Source organism: Leishmania panamensis (genome assembly GCF_000755165.1).
Source record: "Leishmania panamensis strain MHOM/PA/94/PSC-1 chromosome 34 sequence".
In the NCBI taxonomy this organism is placed as follows: Eukaryota; Euglenozoa; class Kinetoplastea; order Trypanosomatida; family Trypanosomatidae; genus Leishmania; species Leishmania panamensis.
In genome coordinates this window covers 1,912,876-1,934,481 of record NC_025881.1, presented here as the reverse complement: position 1 = coordinate 1,934,481, position 21,606 = coordinate 1,912,876, and the positions used below count along the sequence as shown (strand labels likewise).

At 56.1% G+C, this 21,606-nt stretch overlaps 1 protein-coding gene across 1 annotated transcript; it reads right to left on the bottom strand.

The window, feature by feature from the left end:
* Positions 1-1,336: 1,336 nt before the first annotated feature.
* On the bottom strand, positions 1,337-21,223 carry LPMP_345220 (hypothetical protein; the record flags this gene model as incomplete). The annotated part of the gene is made up of 1 exon (XM_010704639.1): positions 1,337-21,223. One exon carries the CDS (start codon positions 21,221-21,223, stop codon positions 1,337-1,339), a length of 19,887 nt encoding a protein of 6,628 aa, XP_010702941.1.
* Positions 21,224-21,606: the final 383 nt, after the last annotated feature.

The following is a 21,606-nucleotide window of genomic DNA, read 5'->3' as shown; positions in this document are numbered from 1 at the left end:
GCCCGAGCGGGAGGCGCAGCAGCGTGTAGAGGCATTCCAATGAAGCCCTTCCGCAAGCACGCTCCCTTCCCGTGGAGGAGAAAACACCATTCTGAATGGGCGCATCCACTATGTCGAGAAATGAGCACCGGTGGACCGCAAAGATGAGGCTGTCAAGAAAAAGGAGCTTGCCAAGATTGGTGCGAAGGGGAAGAATAATGGTCGCATACCCATAAAGGTGCTTCTGAGGGAACTCCGTCAGTCGATCTTGGGTCATGGAAAGGCTTGTTGCAGTGTTCACGCTAAGGAGTCAGACGAAGTGATTCGCAGCCCACTACGCAGGAGAGAAGCCTCCACTGTGAAGGAAATGTGTTTGCCTCTCCGCATGCGCTCCAGAATGAACCATATCTCAATCGGCATGATGTACACTGAACCTGTGAGAAGAAGATGTTGACCATATACAGCACGAGGAGCGAAGACACCGAATCTATCGCCTGGGACACAAAACCGATGTGGAAGAGGGAAGCGAGGAAGGAGGAAAAGGGAAAGTGAAAGGGAGACCAGGAGGAGCAATACCATGTCAAGAAATACTAGCATACGGTTGGCGGGCCTTCTCTTAAGTCGTGCGCAAACAAAGGCAGTAAGAGACACCAAGGGTGAGTGAGCCAGCAGGACAGCACAGGTTGTTTTACGCACAGTCGAATGGGATGTTAAACAGTTGAGGGATGAAGAGGGAAGGGCAAAGCCCCCATCTACGCAACAAGCCAGGAGGCATTGTGCAAGCACGACGCGCTACAAATCTCACACCTCAACCGAATTCCATTGCTGGCGATCAAGACGCCACTCTTCTCTGTATTTTCTCGACTCCTTTGGAGTGAGTTATGGACGCCAACAAAAGGCTGAGAGTATGTCGTCAGCAAAATCCAGCAGTGGACGCGCCAGTGAAGCGCATTAGTACATCGAAGGTCACATGGCGCAGACAAACAGACAAAGAAAAGCAAAAAGAGCGAAACCAACGAGAGCAAGACACCTGCCATCAAGCAAGAAGCAAAAGGAAGGGAGCTGCATACACACAGGAAGGGATAAGAGAAGAAACACACAGAAAAGACAAATAAAAGATGAGATGAGATGAAGTAGTAAACCAACACATTGATGGCGAAGGGGAAAAAAAAACGATAACTGCGAAATGTCAAAGAGATGACGACCACAGGGATGAAAGGAGTTCTTGAGACTCTTCACGTGCAAATAGAACAACATCAAGTCGTAGGAGGACGCATTGCAAGAAACATCACAGCAGTACAGATGAACAACTGTATACAAAAAAGGGGGAAACCGACGCATAAAACATCGCGCACTCTCAATCGATGAGAAGGTGTTCGCGTGGCTGGCCGTCCGCGTCGATCGCCTTGCACTGTCGCACAGCATACAAGAGATGCTCTTTCATCTTTTCCGCGGATGAGTAGGACGGTAGCCGAAGGGCGAAAAAGCAGGTGCTGCTAGTGGGAAGTGTATCCGTGTTGCCGTTATGGGTCACCTTTATCTTTGTCTTGAGAGGGAGGCGCGACTGGCCAGTGGTGAAGCGAAGGAGCAAGGTACGATCCTCGTCTGTCATGCTCTCCAGGACGGATATAAACATGCTCGCATCCGTCGTCGGGAGTTGAATATCGCACTTGTTGTAGAAATCGGCAAAGGTAAGCTTCGGCGTTCCACAGATGAGGAGTTCCACCTTCTGCCACCGATAGGCCTGCAACGTGTACAGTGGAAGGACTTGGTCAAAGCCCTGCTGAATGTACGCGATCGCCTCCTCAAAGCGGCCGATTTCGCTCACCATGATGCGGCGAGAAAGCAGCCGAGCACCGTCTACAGTCTCAGGTGGAAGACTCTCGTCCAGGAGGAACTGCTGGTTGTCCGTAACAGTGGCCTTCCACATTGCACTGATGCCAGGAAACCGCTCCTCCAGTTCTTCCTGGGTGCGCATCATCAGCTCCTCCGGCTGCAGAAGCTTTGCGATGTCCGTGTCGAGCGTAGCCAAGTCCTTGATGGTGACCTCCTCGCCCAGCAACAGCTTCCAGAAGAGAGGAGGCAACTCCACCGCCAGCACATCCTGGGTGAGGAACAGCGAGGCCAGCAGCTTACCGAAAAACTCCAGCATGAGGGGTATCTGCGCGCTGTCTATCAAGGCCACATTTGGCATAATGGCCGTCACATCACCGCGCCCGCAGTTCACGAAGAGAGGGTTCAACTGGCACTGCTTGCTTGGGTGCGTCGTCATGATCTCCGTGGCGAGCTGAGAAAGCACATCACGGTAGGGGCCACCGGCGTCGGTGGAGCCGAAACCGGCGAGTTTCACGGTAAAGATGGGCGACACATAGAAGATGTCGATGGTGGCCTGCTGTAGTTGCAGATACAGCTGGCCAAAAACGGAGCGCATCAGTGTCTGGAAGGGGCCGGTGGTGCTCGTGGGCTGCGCCTGCATCGTGTGGATTGTCACCGAGACCTTCTTGCCCTGCATGTTCTGAAACGGGGCCATGATGCGGGTCTGTATCCGCTCCTCCGTCTCCCGGGAGCAGAGGTTCTTGAGGACGCCGAAGATATCAAACAACTCCGAGCGCCGGCGCAAGTTGATGAGTGGGGCAAACTCGGATGTCAGCTCATCTAGCTTCTTGAGACGCACAATGTACGGCATGAGTGGGGCAAGAGCGACCCTGTCGGCAAAGGCGCCAGTGTTCAGCACCGAGGACACCTGCGTGAAGCTGGCCAGCTCGTGGCTCGCCATAGTCGATTCGCCGATGACGCGCGAGGTGATGTCGTCGCTGCCGTGCACGTTCAGGACGGTTTGCAGAAACAGATTCAGCTCCGCATAAAACTCGTACGACTGCGCCGGCGTCTGGTCTTGCTCGTACGGAGCCTGGAGAATCTGCTCGTAGAGGCGGGATATAGAGAGCGTCTGCGGGCCTGGACGGAATGACTTGAGGTCCACCGTTGCGTCATCGTAGTACTCGGCGGAGAAAAAAGGTAACCCAATCACCTCCCTCTCCGTGTCAAACTTCGTTTCCCCTACCGTGATGCCGGCACGCTTCAACTCAAAGACGATCTTGTGGTCCTTGTAGTTGGCTCTTGTGACAAGCTCGTCGCCAGCGTTAACGCGGAGGGCGAGGCCTTTCAGCGACTTTGTGTGATTATAACACAGAAACACCGCCCCGGTGCGCCCCTCTACATAGTAACCAAAGCACGGCAGTGAGTCATTCGGCGGCGGCGCAGGCGTCGCCGAGTTCCAGCCGACCACGACGGAGCCGCGCCTGTTGCCGTTCAGCCTTACCGTATAGGACATGCTACTATCCGAGTGCCGGCCTTCCTCCTGGAACACTCCAAACGAGCACGTCCTGTTTTCAGCGTCGACAACACGCTTGACAACCTCGCACCGCATCGTATGCTGCGAGCTCATCTCCGTCACCATTGCCAAAGGAAAAGGAAGCGGCGGGTCATGAAGGAGAGCGCGCACAATCTCGCGAGCGCAAAGGACCAGCTTGTACGGTATTTCTGCTGGGGCATCTCGGTAGATGTGCGCTCGCTGCTCACGCTGGTAGCGCTCGATTAGGTCAGCGATGAGTGTCACACCGGTCTGCACTACCGCCGAGGTCATCCGCTCTCTCCGGCATAAGGATGACATCATGTCCGTCAGCGGGCGAAGATGCGCTGAGAGCACGCGGTGGGACGGAAGCGGTACGCGCTCATCCGCCAACAACTCCTGCACGCATTGGAGTGCCGAGTGCCGCGTCGACCGGGTGTTCACCGTTGCAGCCCTGAGAAGAATGAGAACAAGGGTGCTTCCAAACGCGTTCAAAATCGTGCGCCGGAAGACGCTATTGCGCATCAGAGAGGCGATCACGTTAATACTGGCAGCCACCTCTGCCCCTACCTGCATCAGAAACGGCGCGGATAATTGTGCAACGCACTGAGACACGAGCCAGAAAGAGCCTTGCTTGATCTCAGCATCCAAGATTCGAGCAATGTCGCTGTGTGTGCGTAATGCCGTGGACGCGATAAGGCTAAGAAAAAGCGGCTGCGCAGCTGCTCGCGCCTGCTCCTGAAACAGAAGCGCTTTCTCCAGTAGCATTCTCGCGTACGTCACCATGAGAACCCCCATCTGCTTCGCTGGCGACAAGTTCACTTCGCGGTTGGGCTGAAACATACCGCGCGGCGAGTGGCGGCACACGCTGCCGACCGTCAAGGACGTGTTCGCCGAGAGTTCTGCCAAGTGTGTCCGCTGTAGCACATCTTTGAACACCGACGTAGTCATCTCACCACGAATTTGAGAAGTGCAAACCTTCCACTCCAGCACATCCAGCCTCGATCCTGGCGCGTGAGACACAAAAATCAGCTGCACGTCTGACGAGGGGACGCTCTCTTCAATGAAGGGGTGATGAACGGTGCCTTCGCTACTCAGCACGATGATTTCGCGCGCCTGCAGGTTGATATCGAGGGAGACAAAGACCTCGCGCACTGCGGTGTCGAATAGACGACTGCGCAAACACTTGTAGGAGCCGTGCAACAGTCGAATCGGCCTTCCCACGCCGTTCTTGCAGTCAAGCTGCAGGTCCATCGGAGCGCGGCGCGGGAACTGCAGCCGCAGGAGCACGCGGTGCCGCTCCGCAGAAGTGAAGTGCGACGACGACACCACCCCGCTGCAGTTGATGCCACCCGCCACCTGCCACGCCGCGCACGTGCCGCACAGCGCGAGGGACGAGGATAGGCACGTCAAATCGACCAGGTGCCGCACCGACTTCCATCTCACCTGCTCGCGAAGCTCAACCAGAATCGGCGACTGCAGGATCGCGTGCGGCATCGCCACGTTTGAGGGCTCCTCCCCACCCTTGACCTTCTCCTGCATGACTGTCTCGCACTCTCCTGGGCACCGAGGCAGGCAGACAAAGCGCACCTCACACATGCTGGAGACGAGAGACTCGAGCCGTACAAGTGGCTCCGAACCAGCGCCACCCCTGTCCCGCCATTCCAGCGCAACAAATCCGCCACAGGCGTGCCAGGTGGTCGCAACTGCAGCCTTGTCGTGGCGTGGTGTGGTGTCGCGGCCGGTGATGAAGAAGCATCCATCCGCTGCGGGGATGAAGAGGCTTTGCTCCAGGGCAGTGTTGTAGGCGAACAGCGGCGAGTCGCGGTGTCCGGCGTTTCGGAGTCGTGCCACAACAAAGACGGGGCGGCATGACAACGGCGCTTTGAGCCGCAGATACACACGGTCTCGACTCGACGTCACGCAGTGAAGCTCGTCATCGACGTGCACAAATCCGCCACAGCTGCGCGCGCCAACCAGCGAGCTGGACAGCGGCGATGTGGTCTGTCGATTCACTTCGTCGGCCGTGGGGATGTGATCCATAACAAGCAGTAGCGCAGCCCCGGACGCCTTCTGCCAGAACGACAGGGTGCAAGAAGTCAAGACGGGCTCTGAGACGAACACGCTATCACCGCGGAGAATCGGATGCGTTACACTACACATTGTCGACGGCATCTCAGTTCCCTTTTGAAGGGCTGAAATAGGGGTGAAACGCAATGGACGACAGGGAAACAGGTAGCTGCTGAGACGGTGTTGCCGCAGTAGTGCACGACGCCTGCGCAGACCTTCGGCGGCAAGGCAGCGAACCAGTGGCTCAGCCACCTCTCGCAGTGCCCTAGGACGAACGGAGACCACCTGCGATGCGCGGCACCACACGAACTGACTCGGCGCCACGAGGGTCAACACGTTATCCCCGTCATCCCCACCGTGCCAAGTGTTTGGAGTCCCGAGGATCTGAAGACAGTACCTTGGCGACGAGGGGGGCACGGTGGTGGTGAGTCGGGCTTCCGCACCACGAATTTCACTTTCTCCCTTCGGCGCCTGCGATTCCACGTGTTCTTCGTTCGCTGCACCACTGACCTGCACCAAACGCAACTCGACCTGCTCGTCGTCCTTGCTGTCGCCGAGAACAGGCTCGCAGGAGGAGATGAGACAGCTCCGCGGTCCGCTCGATCGCATGAGGACGGTGTAGGTGATGCTGCCCTTCAGCAGCCGCTTCTGGCTTTGCACCGCGACAAACGGATTGGCACTCTCACTCTTCTTGCCAATGGTAATGCCAATGTCGTCGTTCTCCTCCTCAACGTCTCCGGTTTTGCCCTGCAGTCCTTCGTTTTCGGAGAAGAAGAGCACACCACTGCCGCTCGTCGTGTGGAGGAAAATACCAACCCGCGCGCCAGCTGGCACTGTAATGGGCTCAAAGCTCTCCAGCGTCACCTCCCACGTGTCCTTCAACGCCATGTCCTCCTCAACAAGCTGCGTCCACGCTTCCGCATCGCGCTCGAAGCCCATAAAGCTCCCACTGCGCGTGTAGAGCCGCACCGTCGCCACCGTGTTCGCGTCTGGTATGAAGGAGAGCTTGGTAATGCGAATGGTTTTGTTTTTGGCAACGACGTCGAACATGATGCCGTTGTACGACCCGGAGCCGCCGCGTAGCCGTGACCCCGTGCGCAGCGAAAATGTTGGGCCCTCGCTGCTGTCGCTGAAGTTTCCCTGAAACGCCACACTCAGCTGCAGCGCTCGTGACATACTCGTGGCCTCGTCCACCATCAGTTCGACGCACTCCGCAATGCGGGGGTCATAGGCGAGAAGGTCCTGAAAAGAGTGCAATATTTTCCAGCAGGCCCATCGGTCACCAAAGAATGAGCGGACGCCAGAGTCACGCAGATCATGCGAGGCGTACTTGCTCGTCGGGGACAGCTGATGCACGTTCCACAGGCAGCATTGCACCACCTCTCCATGCGCGACACGCAAATAGATGTTTTTTGGGTGGACGTGCCCGTGCGGCAGCTGGTGCAGGTGCCAGTGTTCCAAGGCGTAGACAAGGGAGGAGGCAATCTCCTCCTCTGCCTTCACGTTGAGCTCTGCGTTGTAGTCCGCCAGCGAGCAATCAAACCATCCGTCTACCATAACGGCCACGGCGTCTGCACTGTTCAGTGCTGGTAGGATTTCGTGTTGGCGCATCACAGACAGATGCGGCAAGACGTCGTTCGTGCTGTTAAGGTTTATTGTCGGGTCGTCAAGGAAGAAAAGGTGCAGCGTGCGCTCGACCGCACCGAACTCATGATCGAAGTAAAGCACTCGCACCATATTTGTCGCTTCCACGCGTCCCACAAGCTCGTACGTTGGCGGCAACCGCACGTGCACACCAGTGCTGCTGTCCCGTAGCGATGCCTGTGCCTCTGTCTGGCTCGTGCAAGCGGGAAACACTACCACCTCTCTGCGCGACGACCTGGAAAGATAGTCGACAATGTCATCCACTTTGGCGTTGTTAACCTCCGGTGACAAACGAGCAAAGGCACCCAACTCCGTAAGCTCCTCCAGCACCTGCGATACACGGTACTCGAAACGCGACCGTGCTGTCTGTTCGCCCCAACACCGCTCCAACACCCCGGCGAGACGAGTAGGGAGCTTGCGCACCAGCTCCGATATAAACGGGAAGGTCTGCATTGCCATAAAAAGGGGGTAGCGGCGCAAAAGAGACGGTGTGATAGGCTGCAACCGGAGGACCTTCTCCAGGGAAGGCTGATGCAGTCGTGCGTACTCAACAGCGCTAGAAAAGCGTGCCAGCGTCGCGGAGGAGTTGGGGTGGTCGAGCCGGACAAACGGCGAGACGGACGCGCCATGCGGTATGCCTTGAAAGACCACCTGTGGTGACTCATTATCGCGCGAGATAGAAAGCGAGCCGTTGCTGCGGTCAACAATGAAAACCAGCTTTGTGCTATCAAAAAACAGCACTCCTTGCCCGTAGGAGCCGCGCATCAGAGGAGTCAGCAGCTCCTGATTTGGCATCGAGTCCTCGTCCTGAACGTCCTGCACCACCCACAGCGACCCGATGCACGTCTTAATGGCTGAGTACTCTGGAGCCAGCTGGGCGAAGTCGGAGAGGGCCACTCCGGCAAAGAACCCGGAGCCGAGCGGTGTGCCTGGCTGGAAATCTTTGCGGTGTATCTGCACCACAAAAGACGACACACCTGCCGGCGGTAATGGTGTCCCCATTACAGCGTCACCTCCACCGAGCTCGTTCACGGAGCTCGCGGTCAGACCGTTTCGACTCACGGTAATGCGGCTAGGATCCCGCTTTACCCAAGCAGGCGAGTATGTCTTGACGAGCAGCGAGGAGGAGGAGGAGAGGGTCGTCTTCGCCTCCGGCGCAATGGCGGAACAGGAACGGCGCCGCGTCTTTTCCGGCACGTAAAGAAGTGCCGTCACCTTCTCCGGGTCGACGCTCACAAAGCCAATCTTGTGCAGCTGTCGCTGGTGCTTGCCGCTGTAGAGTTCGTCCTTTGAAATACTGCACCGCACGATGTCATTCGTATCGTAAATAAAAAAGTCACCTTCCGTCGTCACCCGTAGCGTAAGCACCTCGTCGCTTTGCACGTTAAACGGCTTGCGGATCCGAACGGACGGTAGCAACGGTGCCGAGTGCGGCATCATCCCGGACGAGGAGAGTGTTCTAACTGCGACTTGCGTGACGTGGAGCTCTAAAAAAATTGTCGCCTCTTTGCCTTTCGCAGTCACCATTAAGTCTGAGTAGTGCGGCCAGTCAGATGCCCCTTCCATGCAGAACAGGTGCGACAAATACGTGGCGCTGGTCGAGTACAGCTGCGCTTCAACGGAGTTGTGCTCCCACATCCAGCAGTCTGGCTTTGCGACCACTGGTGCCGTCGGTGGGAGCGGCAAACACGCCTCTATCTCGAGGAAGAGCGCCACAAACCCGTCGCGCTGAAAGCTAGCAGCGTAGCCGGCGTGAACGTTTTCAATCAGCGGAACGCTTGACTCACCACCACGGCAGACGACAAATGGAACGGGATCTTCGGTGAGCGCCTCTCGAACCTCGTCATCGCCTTCCCAAAGTCGCAGGAGCAAAAAACTAGCTGAGGCTTCCTTGGTCACTTCTGCGATTACTGAAGCAGCACCACTGGTAACGAACTGCACAGAAAATACCTCGTTTGTCGCTGAAAGGCGTAGCGAGACTGCCGCACCGACAGCGGGGTGAAGCACAAACGGGCACATGAAGCCCCCTCCCTCGCTGTATTCCTCCTCACTGAGCAGAAGTGCAACGGGGATCAAGAACCCAACGCCGCGCGGCTGCACAGACGCCCGCACCTCCAGTCTCTCTTTGGAGGCCACATCAGTCCGCACCACCGCCCCGTCCCTGGGCCAGGCACTACCCACTGCAGCAACCGTCGCCTCCATTGTTTCCTGAATACTTCGCCCCGACCGTGACTGCTGTAGCCCATTCGCAACAATCTCAAGTGTCCTCGCCTCTTCGGAGAGGATGGGCATGTGCTCGGTGTTGCAGGTGGCGCAGACCTCCTGAGAGTACATTCCACCGCACACGACACACTTCGTGATAGGAAGAAGTCGCTTCGCAGGTACTCGGAAGGGCTCTGACGCGTCTCGGTGTCGCACCAGAGCCATCCCGTCGGGTTGCACGCCAGATTGCAGCTGAACAAGCGCGTTCGACTCGGAACTCTGCACGTCGGTCAGCAGCGCAATGTCGCCCTTTGCAAGTGGCACCAACAGGGTACAGCGGTTCCCTGCTATTGGGACTGTAGCATTGGTGTTGCGCACCTCGCGCGAGTCCCGGATGAGGGATGTAAGCATGTTTTCCGCACCCATCAAGTCTGCGAGGGATTCCGTCGGTGACGTGACGAGCAGTGAAATTGTCTTGAGCAGCTGCTCATAGGAAAAGTTGTGGGCGGGGTTAACACCAGACAGCTCGACATACGACATCAGAGCTACAAGCATTCGGGTGACAAGAAAACCCCGGACGTACGAGAATGTGGCGTACTCCATTGCCTCTGCATTCTGTAGTGCGTACGTGCGGTACGTGATCCGGCCACGAAAAGCCCGCGGCTCGAGTGGCAGCTCCACGAACGGTGCCGACGACTCACTTTTCCGGCCAACGTAGACGGACAAAATACCGTCGCTGTCAAACTCGTCGCGAATGTCTCCGACGTGTCCGTCACTGCTGTTATAGAAACGGACGCCACAGCTCGACGACGTGTTGATGAAGATCGAGTAGACCTGGTTGGCCCGCATGCGCAACATCAGTGGACCAACCGAAAAAGGGTGCTTATCCACCACCGCCAATTCCTTGGCTATCACCTCTCGCCACTGGTGCGGCGCTCTCTCCGCCCCCTCCATGCTTCCCTCCCTCCAAAAGACGCGCACGGTAACGCAGTCCGACGTGGTCTGTGAGATGCAGAAGACTTGCTCCAGTGTTATCTCCTTCTTGCTACGTAGGTCAAACATGATACCGTTGTAGGATGCCGAGTTGTTTTGATTTAGGTGAGCGCCCGGGGTCATTGTATGGAGTTCACCCTCCAGTACAGGCCTGTTCGCCTCACACATCACGTCACCAAAGAACCCGCTCACCGCAATGAGCCCGTTCATGCGCTCGTACGACGGGTCTCTGCTGCTGAGTAGACACAGATGCGGCGGCGCACCCACGCCTTCGCCCTCAATATTCTTTAGCAGGACCTGGAACGTGTATGTCCCTTGCTCCAGAGACAGGTTCGCTGGGCTTAGCACAACCTCAGAAGCGTTGCCCTGCACCAAAAACCGTGAGTTCCAGATCCACTGCCTCTCGAGGCGGTCCTCCTGTGTGTAGAACATGGAAATGGAGCAGTACGAGATGCCATAAGGTGCACGAGCCGATGGGTTGAGCAGAAGCACAGGCAGCTGGAAGGAGATGATGTGCACCGCAAGTGACAACACCCGCACTCGGAACGTGACGACAATGTCCTTTGACGTTGTCGGGGGGCGGCAGATGAGTCGAAGCGATTCGCTGGAGTGGCAGAGGCTCACGTCCAATGACGAGCTGGCGAAGTGCTTGCCCTCAATAGACAGCAAGGTAGAGCCGTGATTCTGCTTGTACTGGATAGTGCCACAGAACCCGCGCGGTGACATGCTGAACTCCGTGAAAGGGTCACTGCTGCCGCTCTTCCGTCCCAGGTACACAGAAAGAGTGCCGTCCGTGTCCAGTTCCTGGTCAATCTCACCGCTGCAGCCATCCTCATCACAATAGAAGCCAATGCCACAGTTGTGTGACGTATTGATGTACAAGGAAAAAGTTGTGCCGCCTTCCACAATGATCGGCCCAAATGGGATACTGAACTGGTGGTCAGCTGTCATTTCAATCATGTCATCGAAGATAATCGTCCATGATCGGCTGTCGCGCTCGTGGTTGACGCTGGAACCTTTGCGGAAGTAGGTCTGCACCTGATGACACCCGGTGACCCGGGTCAGCACGGACAACCCAATCAGCTCAATCGTTTCCGATGTTTTGCAGTCAAACATGATTCCATTGTACGACCCACGACTCTGCAGACGGAACTTCTTTCCCACCTCAAAGACACGCGTGATGGAGCTTGTCGGAGGCGAGATGAGAGGGTAGAGCTCGTAGCTATACCGTTGCTTGCCTTCATTTCGGAGGAGAAAGCATTGGTTCATGTTGATGGAGATGAGGCTGCGTTTGTCGCTATTTTCGCATACATTCACAACGCTTCCTTGCACGCTAGCAATGGTACCACGCTTGGAGATTTGCAGCCCACCGACCTTGAAGGCGACAGGGTCGCCGTCGCACAGGGCCTGCTGCTCCCAGTCGGCCGCGGCCACCATCGCGCAGAAGCGCACCGCAGACTTGTGGATTGCAAATGTGCAGCACTTACCGTGCTCTGATACGGATTCGACAACGGCAACGTCTGGGCTGTACACGCGCATGATCTTGCCCAGGTGGGAAACACCGTAAAGAGGAGGTACAATCGTAGCTGTCGTGCCGCGTGTGGACAGGTACGCGACGACACGCAGGCGCTCGCTTCGCTGTGCATCACTAAGCTCAAGACTCGCCAGCTCGATTCCTTGTACGTACACACGAATTGTCGCCCCGTCGTGGAAAAACGTCACCGTGTCGCCAATGTAGAAGAGTATCCCGTTGACCAGCTTGTCCACATGTGGCGAATACCGCCACTCTGTTTTCGTGTATGCCTGAGTGCGGTCGACGGTGTCCATCAGCACAATCGCCTCGTTAAACGTGTCTACCGACGGGGCGTCACCTGTTTCAGGAAAGAGGCCGATCGCCAACGGCGCGAAGCTCGGCTCGACACACTCGTTGTAGGACACAAGTCCCTCCGAGAAGTGAACAACGCACGGATCATGTGAAAACACGAGGAGGCGAAGATTGTCCTCGTCAGCGTCAGCAGAGATGCTGCCAGAGATGATGAACGGCTTGCATTGAAGGCCACTGAGGCTGGAACTGAAAAAGATCGAGTTGTTCAGACAATCCACGAGCATGTAGACATGACCGCTGCTGCTCACTTTCTCGCCTGTGTCGCACCACGCACCACGCGCATTCTTCGTCGCGCAGAGATGCTCCAGGTCCGCGCGACTCATCGGCCGCGACGTATCGGCCAGATTCGCCACCCCTACAAACACCTCTGCAATAGTGAAGAGCGTGTTGCGCGAGCTGCCCTCAATGTGGAGGCACAGCAACAACTTTGTACGCATGGGTAGCAGCGTCGCACTCACCGCCACGCAGTCGCCACGGAGGCTGCACGTGGCGCGGATATGCTGCCCGTCTCGCCATAGCGGCGTGAAGGAGTGTAAGCCGCTAAACGGGTGACCTCGGACACCAGCTATGTGGCTGAGCCGGACGTCGACACGGCGGTGCCCAAACTGTGGAAGCTCATCGCTGAAGGCAAAACTCTCATCATTGAGTGCGATGCATATGCCCCCTATCATCTCCGAGTTCACACTTCGCATTGTTGACCACTGAAGCCCGGTGTTCTCCTCGAACTCCACATACTCGCCGGCCACAAGTGTGTCGGGGCAGTGATCCGAAACCAGATACTCCGGAATCGTGCGGGACGCGGTGCTCACCACAAAGAACATGTCCTTTGGGCGCTTCCACAAGCTGAAACACCACTCGCAGAGGGCCACGTTCTCTTCGCTACCGTACCATGGCGGCATCAGCCGCCGCGAGCACGAGCTGCAGGTAACCCGCTCACGTGATGGGTTGTTGAAGTTGCTCACCGGGTATGTTAGTCGCGCGGGGAAGAGGCACGAGTTGAGTGTGGAGAAGACTACGACAGATTCCTCACCACACACTACAATCGGTCGCAGGTCACAGGAGACAGGGATGCCCTCGAACAAGACGCCCAGATCCGTCAGCTCACTGTTCCGTATGCGTGTGAAAGCCACTGTCCTCTCATATCGATCCACACGCATGAGTAGTACGTCGCCACTCTGGAAGACCTTGTCCGCCGCTCCAAAGATGATGCCCGGTTCCATACAGCAATTCACACTGTTCGTGGCGACGGAATCTCGGTTGCACAGCACCCACGCGTCATCCCAGGTGGCGACCTCGTCCTGCGTTTCCGGCCAGCGCATACGAGCGGTAGTAAATCCGACATACATGAGGTCATTGGCCGATGTCTGTGTGACAGAGACGGCGAGGGAAAAGCTTTGGTCAAGCTGTACATTTCCGCGCACGACAGAGCAGCCATCCGCGGTGGTGACAGCGACGGAAGGGTTCGGCACGTACAGCGTCTTGGTGGAGCAATGCAAGTCAACCGACACGGACTGGCCCGAAAAAATGACGCTCGAATTGGAGCGGCGGTACGGAAATGCAGACCCGCTTGCCTCTGGCGAAGGCGAAGCTGCTGTCGGTAGCTGCGGAGACAAACCCAGCTGCTGCTCGGTGAGAATTCCGATAAGGTTCGTTGCGATAGCGCTGCTGAGAGACTTCTCGTACTGGCTCTCCACCCTGCGCCGTGCCACCGCTTCGCTGTGTAAGAGCGGGGCCACGGCGGATGCCTCGTAGAGAATGTGATATAATTCGTTTGAGAGCAGTTCGGCGCAGGAATGCGCGTCTGGCATGTTGCTCTGGTACAGTGGCGTTTGAATGAAGGAAGGCTTCAGGCCCTGCGGTTGTACTGAAAACAGTCGCCTGTCTTCGTCGCTGGCAAGAAACACCACCACATTCCCGGTAACCTCAGCAATCGCGTGCACAACAACCATACCATAGGTATCGTGCTGGCAGTAGAGGTAGCTTCGCTCCCCGCCCAGCACCCCCAGCGCCACGAGGCACGCGTCCAGACCACGATCAAGCTGCGACACGGCGCGTTGCACCATGAGCGAAATTATCTTGGAAAACCCAGGAACCACGTGAAGCTCCTGCAGCGTGTCGATGGCAGTGCTGCGGCGCAGGTTTTCCGTCCAGTGCTCGACAGACTCGTCCATCAGGGACGGTGGCGCAATGATTTCGCAGGAGGCGTCATCGTTGAAGAGAAAGGCTATCGGGTACAGGTCGTCAACGCGGGTAATGTTCACAAACGCAAGGCCGATCATGATCATATTCTCACGATAGAAGGCGATTTCACCGTAGTCTGCGTTGAGCTCCACCCAGACAACCTCATCGTTTCCGTAGACGCGGCGGTGGCTGTTACGCGGGATGCAGTGCCGGCGCAGGAGAAGATGCGACACCTGATCCTGGTCGTCTGTGTCTTGCAGCACGTAAACGTCGCTCCGGCTGATCAGGTTCCCCATGTTCGGAATCGATGGCTGTCCGTGAGCCAGTCCGAGGTAGTAGCACCCGCCCAGCGGGGCCCCAGGCCCCTGAATCTGCTGCTGTCGCCGTTTGATGCGAAACCCAACGAGATGCGTACCCTTCTTTGGTAACGGAAAAGACCCGAAGAAGGTGCCTTTGCCCTTCACAATCGTGGTGTCGCCAACCCAGCGAGGCGGTTGCATGGGTGCCTCCACCTCCTTGCTGAATTTGATCCGGGCGAGATCGACGAGCTGCTGCACAAGGTCCTCAGAGGACACCAGGCCCCGCATTGTCTCCGATGCCTCCACGAGGTACTGCGACGGCAGAATTTTGCAAAGCATTGCCAGACACTGTGAGGCGCGTACCTTGACCCACTTGTCGCGGCACCGCGTGAGGATGGCGGCGCAGAGCTGGAGAACCGTCGCGTGGGTGCGCGAGGAGACAGAGTCGTAGCGGAAGCACTCGATCACTATGCAAACGCAGTGGAGAAGGCGTGAGAGCAAGATAACAATCGGCTCGATGCGGCTGCTCTGTCCTGGCGAGCACGCGTTCAGCTTCACCATGAGCGCCAACGTCGAAGAGCTGAGGAACGCAGTCGCCCTCTCGAGAAGGCTACTGATGGCTTCACAGTTTGCTGTCGCGGTGTTGTCCTCCTGCGACAGTCCCTTGTAGCACATGGTGATGAGGTAGTCTGTCGTGATGATGACCGTGTCGCACACCACACTTGGGGTGAGGTAGCGATGCCGGCAGCTGCAGTGAAGGGATGCCAAGTCGAAGCGGAACGGTTGCTCTTCGCCAAAATTGACTATCACCTTCATGAGCGTGTCGTCGCCGTGTACACTGACAAACGGGATAACGGTGGACAGGGTCTGGACCTCCGCCACCACGCCGAGAAACTCGCCGTTAAGCGTAAAGAAGACGCTGTTTGACGGGGACATGAGTCCACACCCGACAACGTCGCCGACTTTCCACGGATTGCACAGCTGGCAATCTTGCTTCTCAGGGCGGTGGACGCGACCGTTGGAGGCGAGTGAGAGCACGTAGTCTGTCCGCACAGGATCGAGCGGCGACAGAGGCAGAAGGCTCAGCCCCATCGACAGCTCCGGATTGCTAGGATGCAGCGTAAAATCCAGCGCCACCTCATAGTACTGCACGTCTGGAAACTCGCTGATCACCCTTGGAATGCCGTAGTTCGCGTAGTAGTCTACATTACCAGTCTTTGCCGGTATCTTGACGTTCGCGCCGTGTGCCTTCCAGTGCGTTCGCGCGCTGAACACAACGTTGACGTTCTCCACATGCAGTCCCTGCACCTCATTTTGCACTATGTGAACGCCTTCAACAGACGTCTGCAGCATTGCGTTGGGAATGACGCGACAGCGGTGCGCAAGGTCAAATAGTCCACAACTCTCGTAGTACTTCTCCGTGTCGCTGCTTGCAGACTCGAGGCGCAGCTCGCACGCGGCTGTGAAGAGTTTCTTGAGAAAGGTGAAGATCTCTCGCGGCTGCAGAACCGACATGTCCACACCATCCCAGGGGTGGCACAGGGTAGCACACATGTACACCGCCTCCACGTACGGGAAATCCTGCGTGTCGTCGAGTTTGTGCAAGAGGGAGCGCAGCGAGCTCTGCACAAATGAGCACACTGCCTTCTGCAACTCCAGCTCCCGTAGCATACCACAGCCGATAATCGGCTCTGTGTAGTGATGGCTAAAGCCAACTTTCGTCGCTCCAGCCGCCCCCTCTTCTCCACTCGTTGTCGAAATTGTAGACTGAGATAACTCAAGCCGGTACTTTAAGTGCGTCATTAAAATGGTGGACAGTGTCTCCCGATCGTTCGCAAAGGACTTGCACAGGTCCTCCTGTAGCCTGTACGCTGCCGTCTGGTACACAGCCTGCTGCGTCTTGACCACCATATCTTTATAGATGTCCTCGGTTGATTTGTCAAGTCCGTTGATGAGGTAGTAGATAATCTTGTTCGGCAAACTCTCTTCCTCGCTCTTCACAGCCTTGCTGAAAATGTTCACCGGCGACGCATCGACCCCCCGCGAGGTCGTCTTGCGCGTTCTCAACAGTGACCCCCGATAGTTGCTGGAGAGGTCAAGCGGGTGCGTCGTAAGCGTTTGGAAGCTTGCCATGGCGGCCCGACTCCGGTTCCCAGCCGAGTAGCCCACTCGCGACAGCTGGCGAGAGTCACGATCTGCCTCCGCCGTCACCGGCTCTTCCGTGTGCTGGTGCTCTACCAGCTGCAACTCGCCAAAGAGACGGGGGGTTATGCTGAAAAGCAAAAAGCGTGCTCGATCCACAATCGCTTCCTCTCGCCCTTGCTGGAGTGCCTCCAGCAGCAAAAATGTCTTGCGCTTAATGGCATCCACACTGCGGCAGAGCAGACGCTCCACCGTCTGTTGATCATCTGCAGGGAGCGAGAGCGTATGCCATGCAAGCGCACAGCTTGCCCATCGCATGATTCCCTCCAGTCGCTTGGAATACTGGATGCAGCTTTTCTCATACAAAATGCTCCATGCAGCAGTCAGTGACGGATCAGCCTCCTCCGCCACCGCACACAGCTGCGCGTGCAGCTCGGCGCACTCCTCTTTGTCCTCCGAGGAGAGCGATATTCTGTTGCGCCTCTGCATACTAACGGACAAGCCACCACGAAGAAAGGAGTCTCTGCGAATGACGCGGCCGGACGGCGCGGTGTTGTGCAGGTTGTGCTGCGTCACACGGATGATAATGGAGCTGAGCGCGATACAGATATCGCGTACCCAGTCCGTCTTCTCGGTCTCCAACTCGACGACCGTGTGCACGTTCAGTGCCACACCAGGAGCCGGGGTATCCGGCGTGGCGTCAGCGGCGCACACAATCGAAACCTGCGCACCCTCTAAGGACACTGTGTTTTGACCAGGATGCAGCACGTCGACAAAGGTCAAACAGTTGTTCGTGAGAAGCGAGACCGTCACCGTGCTAGAGACGCGGTCCATTTCCGGAGAGTCCAGGAACTCCACCTTGATGCTCTTGGCATATTTTAACGAAAGGTTGGCATAGAACGGTGCCGTCAGCTGAGGTGGCGACGCCACGTAGTGCGTCTCCGAAAACGAGACAAACTTCCTCCCTGTCTTACCCGGTGCCAGGCTGTAGCGTGACAGGCACTTTCGCGCGTCGTTGAGGGCCTTCAGCGCGTCCGGGGCGATGGACGAGTCAAGCTGCATGTCGCACATGTAGTGGACGGCGGGGAAAAGGACAATGCCGATGGAAGTTTCTTTGAGGACATCAACGTTAGCGTAGCGCTCAGCGTCCGATGGGTAGCGCTCCTCAAAGCAACGAATAATCCACTTACAGAGGGAGCTGATCAGTGCGGCAGCGACCAGGTGCCACTGCGCGTGCTCCTGTTGCGAGAGCATCCCCAACAGGGTGCTGAGCATTGCCTCCGATGCGTTCATTTGGCGAGGTTTGCTGTCGAAGATTAGCATCGCCTCCTCCTGGCACTCCTCCTTCAAGCGGTGAAGAAAGGTCATGAACATTTTCTTCATGTCCTTCTTGATTACAGAGGCAACAAACTGTGAGAGGCTCTCAAACTGCAGCAGCTGTCGCACATCCTTCAAGCTCGCACTATCCGTTATGAGCTTCAGTTGGAAATCGTGGCTGACACAGCGGGCCAGAATGACCCGGTTAAGGTCACTAAACACATTTGTGGCCTCCTGCAAAAACTCGTTCTGTTTCACTCTCGCATTCAAGCTCTGTAGGCGCTTGTGCATGTCCACTACGGACCGCACCACTTGCCCAGGGCATTGCCGCTCAAACAACTTCAAGTAAATGCTCAGCACACGACCAAGAAGGCAGAGAAACACTTCAGGGCGCAGGTATTCATTTGCACTGCTTTCAATGCCGGACAGCAGATACTCGCTCAAGTCGAGGAGGCGACCGACGACAGAGAGATTTTCTCGCAGGCTTGGGGAGAGGCGAACGGGGCCGCTACCTTGATCGTCGCTGTATGTGAGTAGATGCAGATTTGTTCGGTGTACGAGGTATTCTAGGTACTGCTTGGCCGTAATCGGGGTGCACCTCATGACGCTTTCCACCACCTGCGCGCAGAACTGCTTGCCAACCACCATGGATGGAAGATGTCGCAAGTACGCTGCTGGTGGTGAGTCTGACTTAACAGACCGAATACCTACGGTGTCTTGAGTGGACAGAAAAAAGTAGCCATCCGTAATGTTGTAAAAAGGCCGCTCGTTCACCGAAAGATGCCCATCCCCCTGCTCCACGACGCGGCCATCTCGATCAATCCACGTCGTAAGCTGCGGCTCGATGACGGCGTACTCAAAGTGGTTGGTGACAACATAGTAATTGCCGGATGGTCTCCAGTGAACTTTATGCGTCGAATTCCGGTTTACCGGAAACGGCTTCAGGGGGGTGTCCCAAATCATTCCCGTGCCTTGCCAGGCGTAGCCACTCTGTGGACTGTAGAAAGAGCGCCCGAGTCCTTCGTCCATCAAGAACGAAAATACAAGAAATTGTGATTTGCTCTCTGGCGTATGCTCCAGCGCGCAGTTGCGCATGCAGTCAATACTCTGGGCACGGCTCCATAGCTGCAAAGTGGATAGGTATGCGTTCAAGCAACCCTTGAAAAAAATTGGGGTCAGAGCACCATTGGGCTGTATCAGCGCGCCGCTTTGACTGCGCGTGTCGCACAGGACCCCGTTCTTGAACACACTCCACACTGCCGTGTCGCTGGTAGACGTCAGTGACGCGCTCCAAAGAGCCCACTCTACCTTCAGTGGCTCTCGGACCTCAGCAACGGTATCCTGTCCGTGTCGGAATGTGAGCACCATGATTGAAGTAAGAGGATTTAGCGAAACCGACACTGAAAGCCAATTATTGCTCCCTGTTGTGATGTGGAGCAGCGTCATTTCATTTACTGTACTGGTGATGACCGGGCAAATGTAGAATTGGATACTCAACGAGTCGCACGTCCGTGGTAGGCTGATTGTGCTCGGCGTGAGCGCCCCACTCACCTCGTTTCCTATAAAGCAAGCCTGTCTTTCGGTGGAAGCACCTGCTAGAAAGTATGGTGAGACGTACTCACCGTCTCCAATGTACAGAAGAAATTGTGTAGAACTGGAAAGGTGCAATGCAGGAGACACTGTTCGTTTCAGCGATAGAGTGTCTTTGTCGATCACAAAGACCTTCCCGAGGTCGCCAAGTACGCAGATGGAGATATCGTTCTCGACATACACGCCTCTGCAGGAGTCAGGGGCGGTGTTGCTACAGCAAAGCACCTCAAACGGCGGAGTCAAGGCAACTTTGAAGGAGCGGTTCTCTGTAAAAACGATGCATCGCGCAGCATTCTCTTCCGTGAAGACGCAGAGGCCCGTGATCACTGTGGAAATACGTCCTACAGAGTGGATAAGCGATATTGTCTGCTCTTTGGGCGTCACTGTCGGGATAGAGAGACGTACGCGAAGTGCACTCCTCTGCTCCATGCGTTCTACAGTCCTCCGTACCCTGTGCATGTGCAGCGTTGCAATTGTTTCTGGGTGGTACAGGCCCCACCGTAAGAGAGCAAAGAATGCCTTTGTGTCGCCGGACGCGAGTACAATCTTAGACAGTAATGATATTGCGGTTGCAAGCCATCTCTTGTTCAGACTTTGCCCGGTGTGTACGTTCATGTGGCGAAGCAACAGACGCATCATTCGCTTGATGCCCCAGGATCGAAGCACTGTCACATCCGTCGAAGAGTTCAAACATCTTTCAACCAAGGTGTGAAGGAGTTGAAGACTCTCGTATGTGATTCTTTGCGACACAACAGGAAAAACCAACGCAACACTGAAATCAAAAGCGCTCACAGCGGACTCCACGTCGAGATTCTCGTCGTGCTCCTCGTCCACTGCATCGTTTCCGGACACATCATCCGTCTCATCGGCACATGCATTTTCACCTTCCCAAGCAGGGTTGAGTAGGCTGTCCGAGTACGGCGTGCTATTCACAACATTATGATGTGCATCTGCTATTTCGTCTCGCACGACGGCCTGAACGAGCAGAGATCGAAGGTACACGGGCGTGACACGGTGATAACGTTCACCAAGCTGCAGAGCAATAGAGCGCATAAAGTGAGATATCTCATCTGTGTCACCAAACCGAGTTTCCATCACGTCAGGGCATCTCGGTAGCTTAGTATACAAAGGATACTCACGGTTTTTCTGCTCCGAGGAGCACAAGCACCATGCTCGGGTGAGGAGGTCAGTTGGGCTGTATTTGACGAGCCCGCCAAGCGATTTCAGACCCACGCACTTCTCTTCATTAAGTGTGCTGGCCTCAGTGGTTGACTTTTCTTTTAAGGTAGTTTGTGCAAACTTATACTCAACCGGATAGACAGACTCACGGAGAGGTCGCAAAAGCTCGCTGCCGGTGCCACGAGCTCTTCCTGATCGTTGGCCTGCAGAACGCTGGGTGGTGCCCTCCGCTGGTGCTGTTCGTGTAACAGTGCTGCGCTCCGAGCTATCGGTGCTGTAGTCTTCGTCGCTAAGGATACGGATTTGCGAGTTCTGTTGATTGTAGCTACAGGCATCATCCATATCCAGCTCCAAATAGTTAGAGCTCTGTGGATCCATGGCGGTCCTGTCCATAGCTTTAGGGATTCCAGCGAGTGATAATCGCTAACTACCTTGAGAAGTCTTGTGATCTTCGAGAGAAAGATACAAATAGTACGGTGAGAAAAAAAGCAAAAGGAAATGCTGCCAGTATACCGTCTCCGCAGAATCCTACACGACATATCTACTTTCTCCACTTGTCAAACTGGTAGCTTTGAGTATCCCAAACAGCACGAAACAATCAGCTATAGGTACGGCTTATAGTGGCTCTGAAAGAGCAATGAGTAGCTTCAGAGAAGTGCTTCAATATGAAGTACTTGGCTGCAATCTGCAGCAAAAAAAAAAATGGTTTCATAAACATCAGAGATTTTTTTCTCCCGAGAAAAAAAGATTGTGGAAAAAGGTGGGGGCAAAGCGAA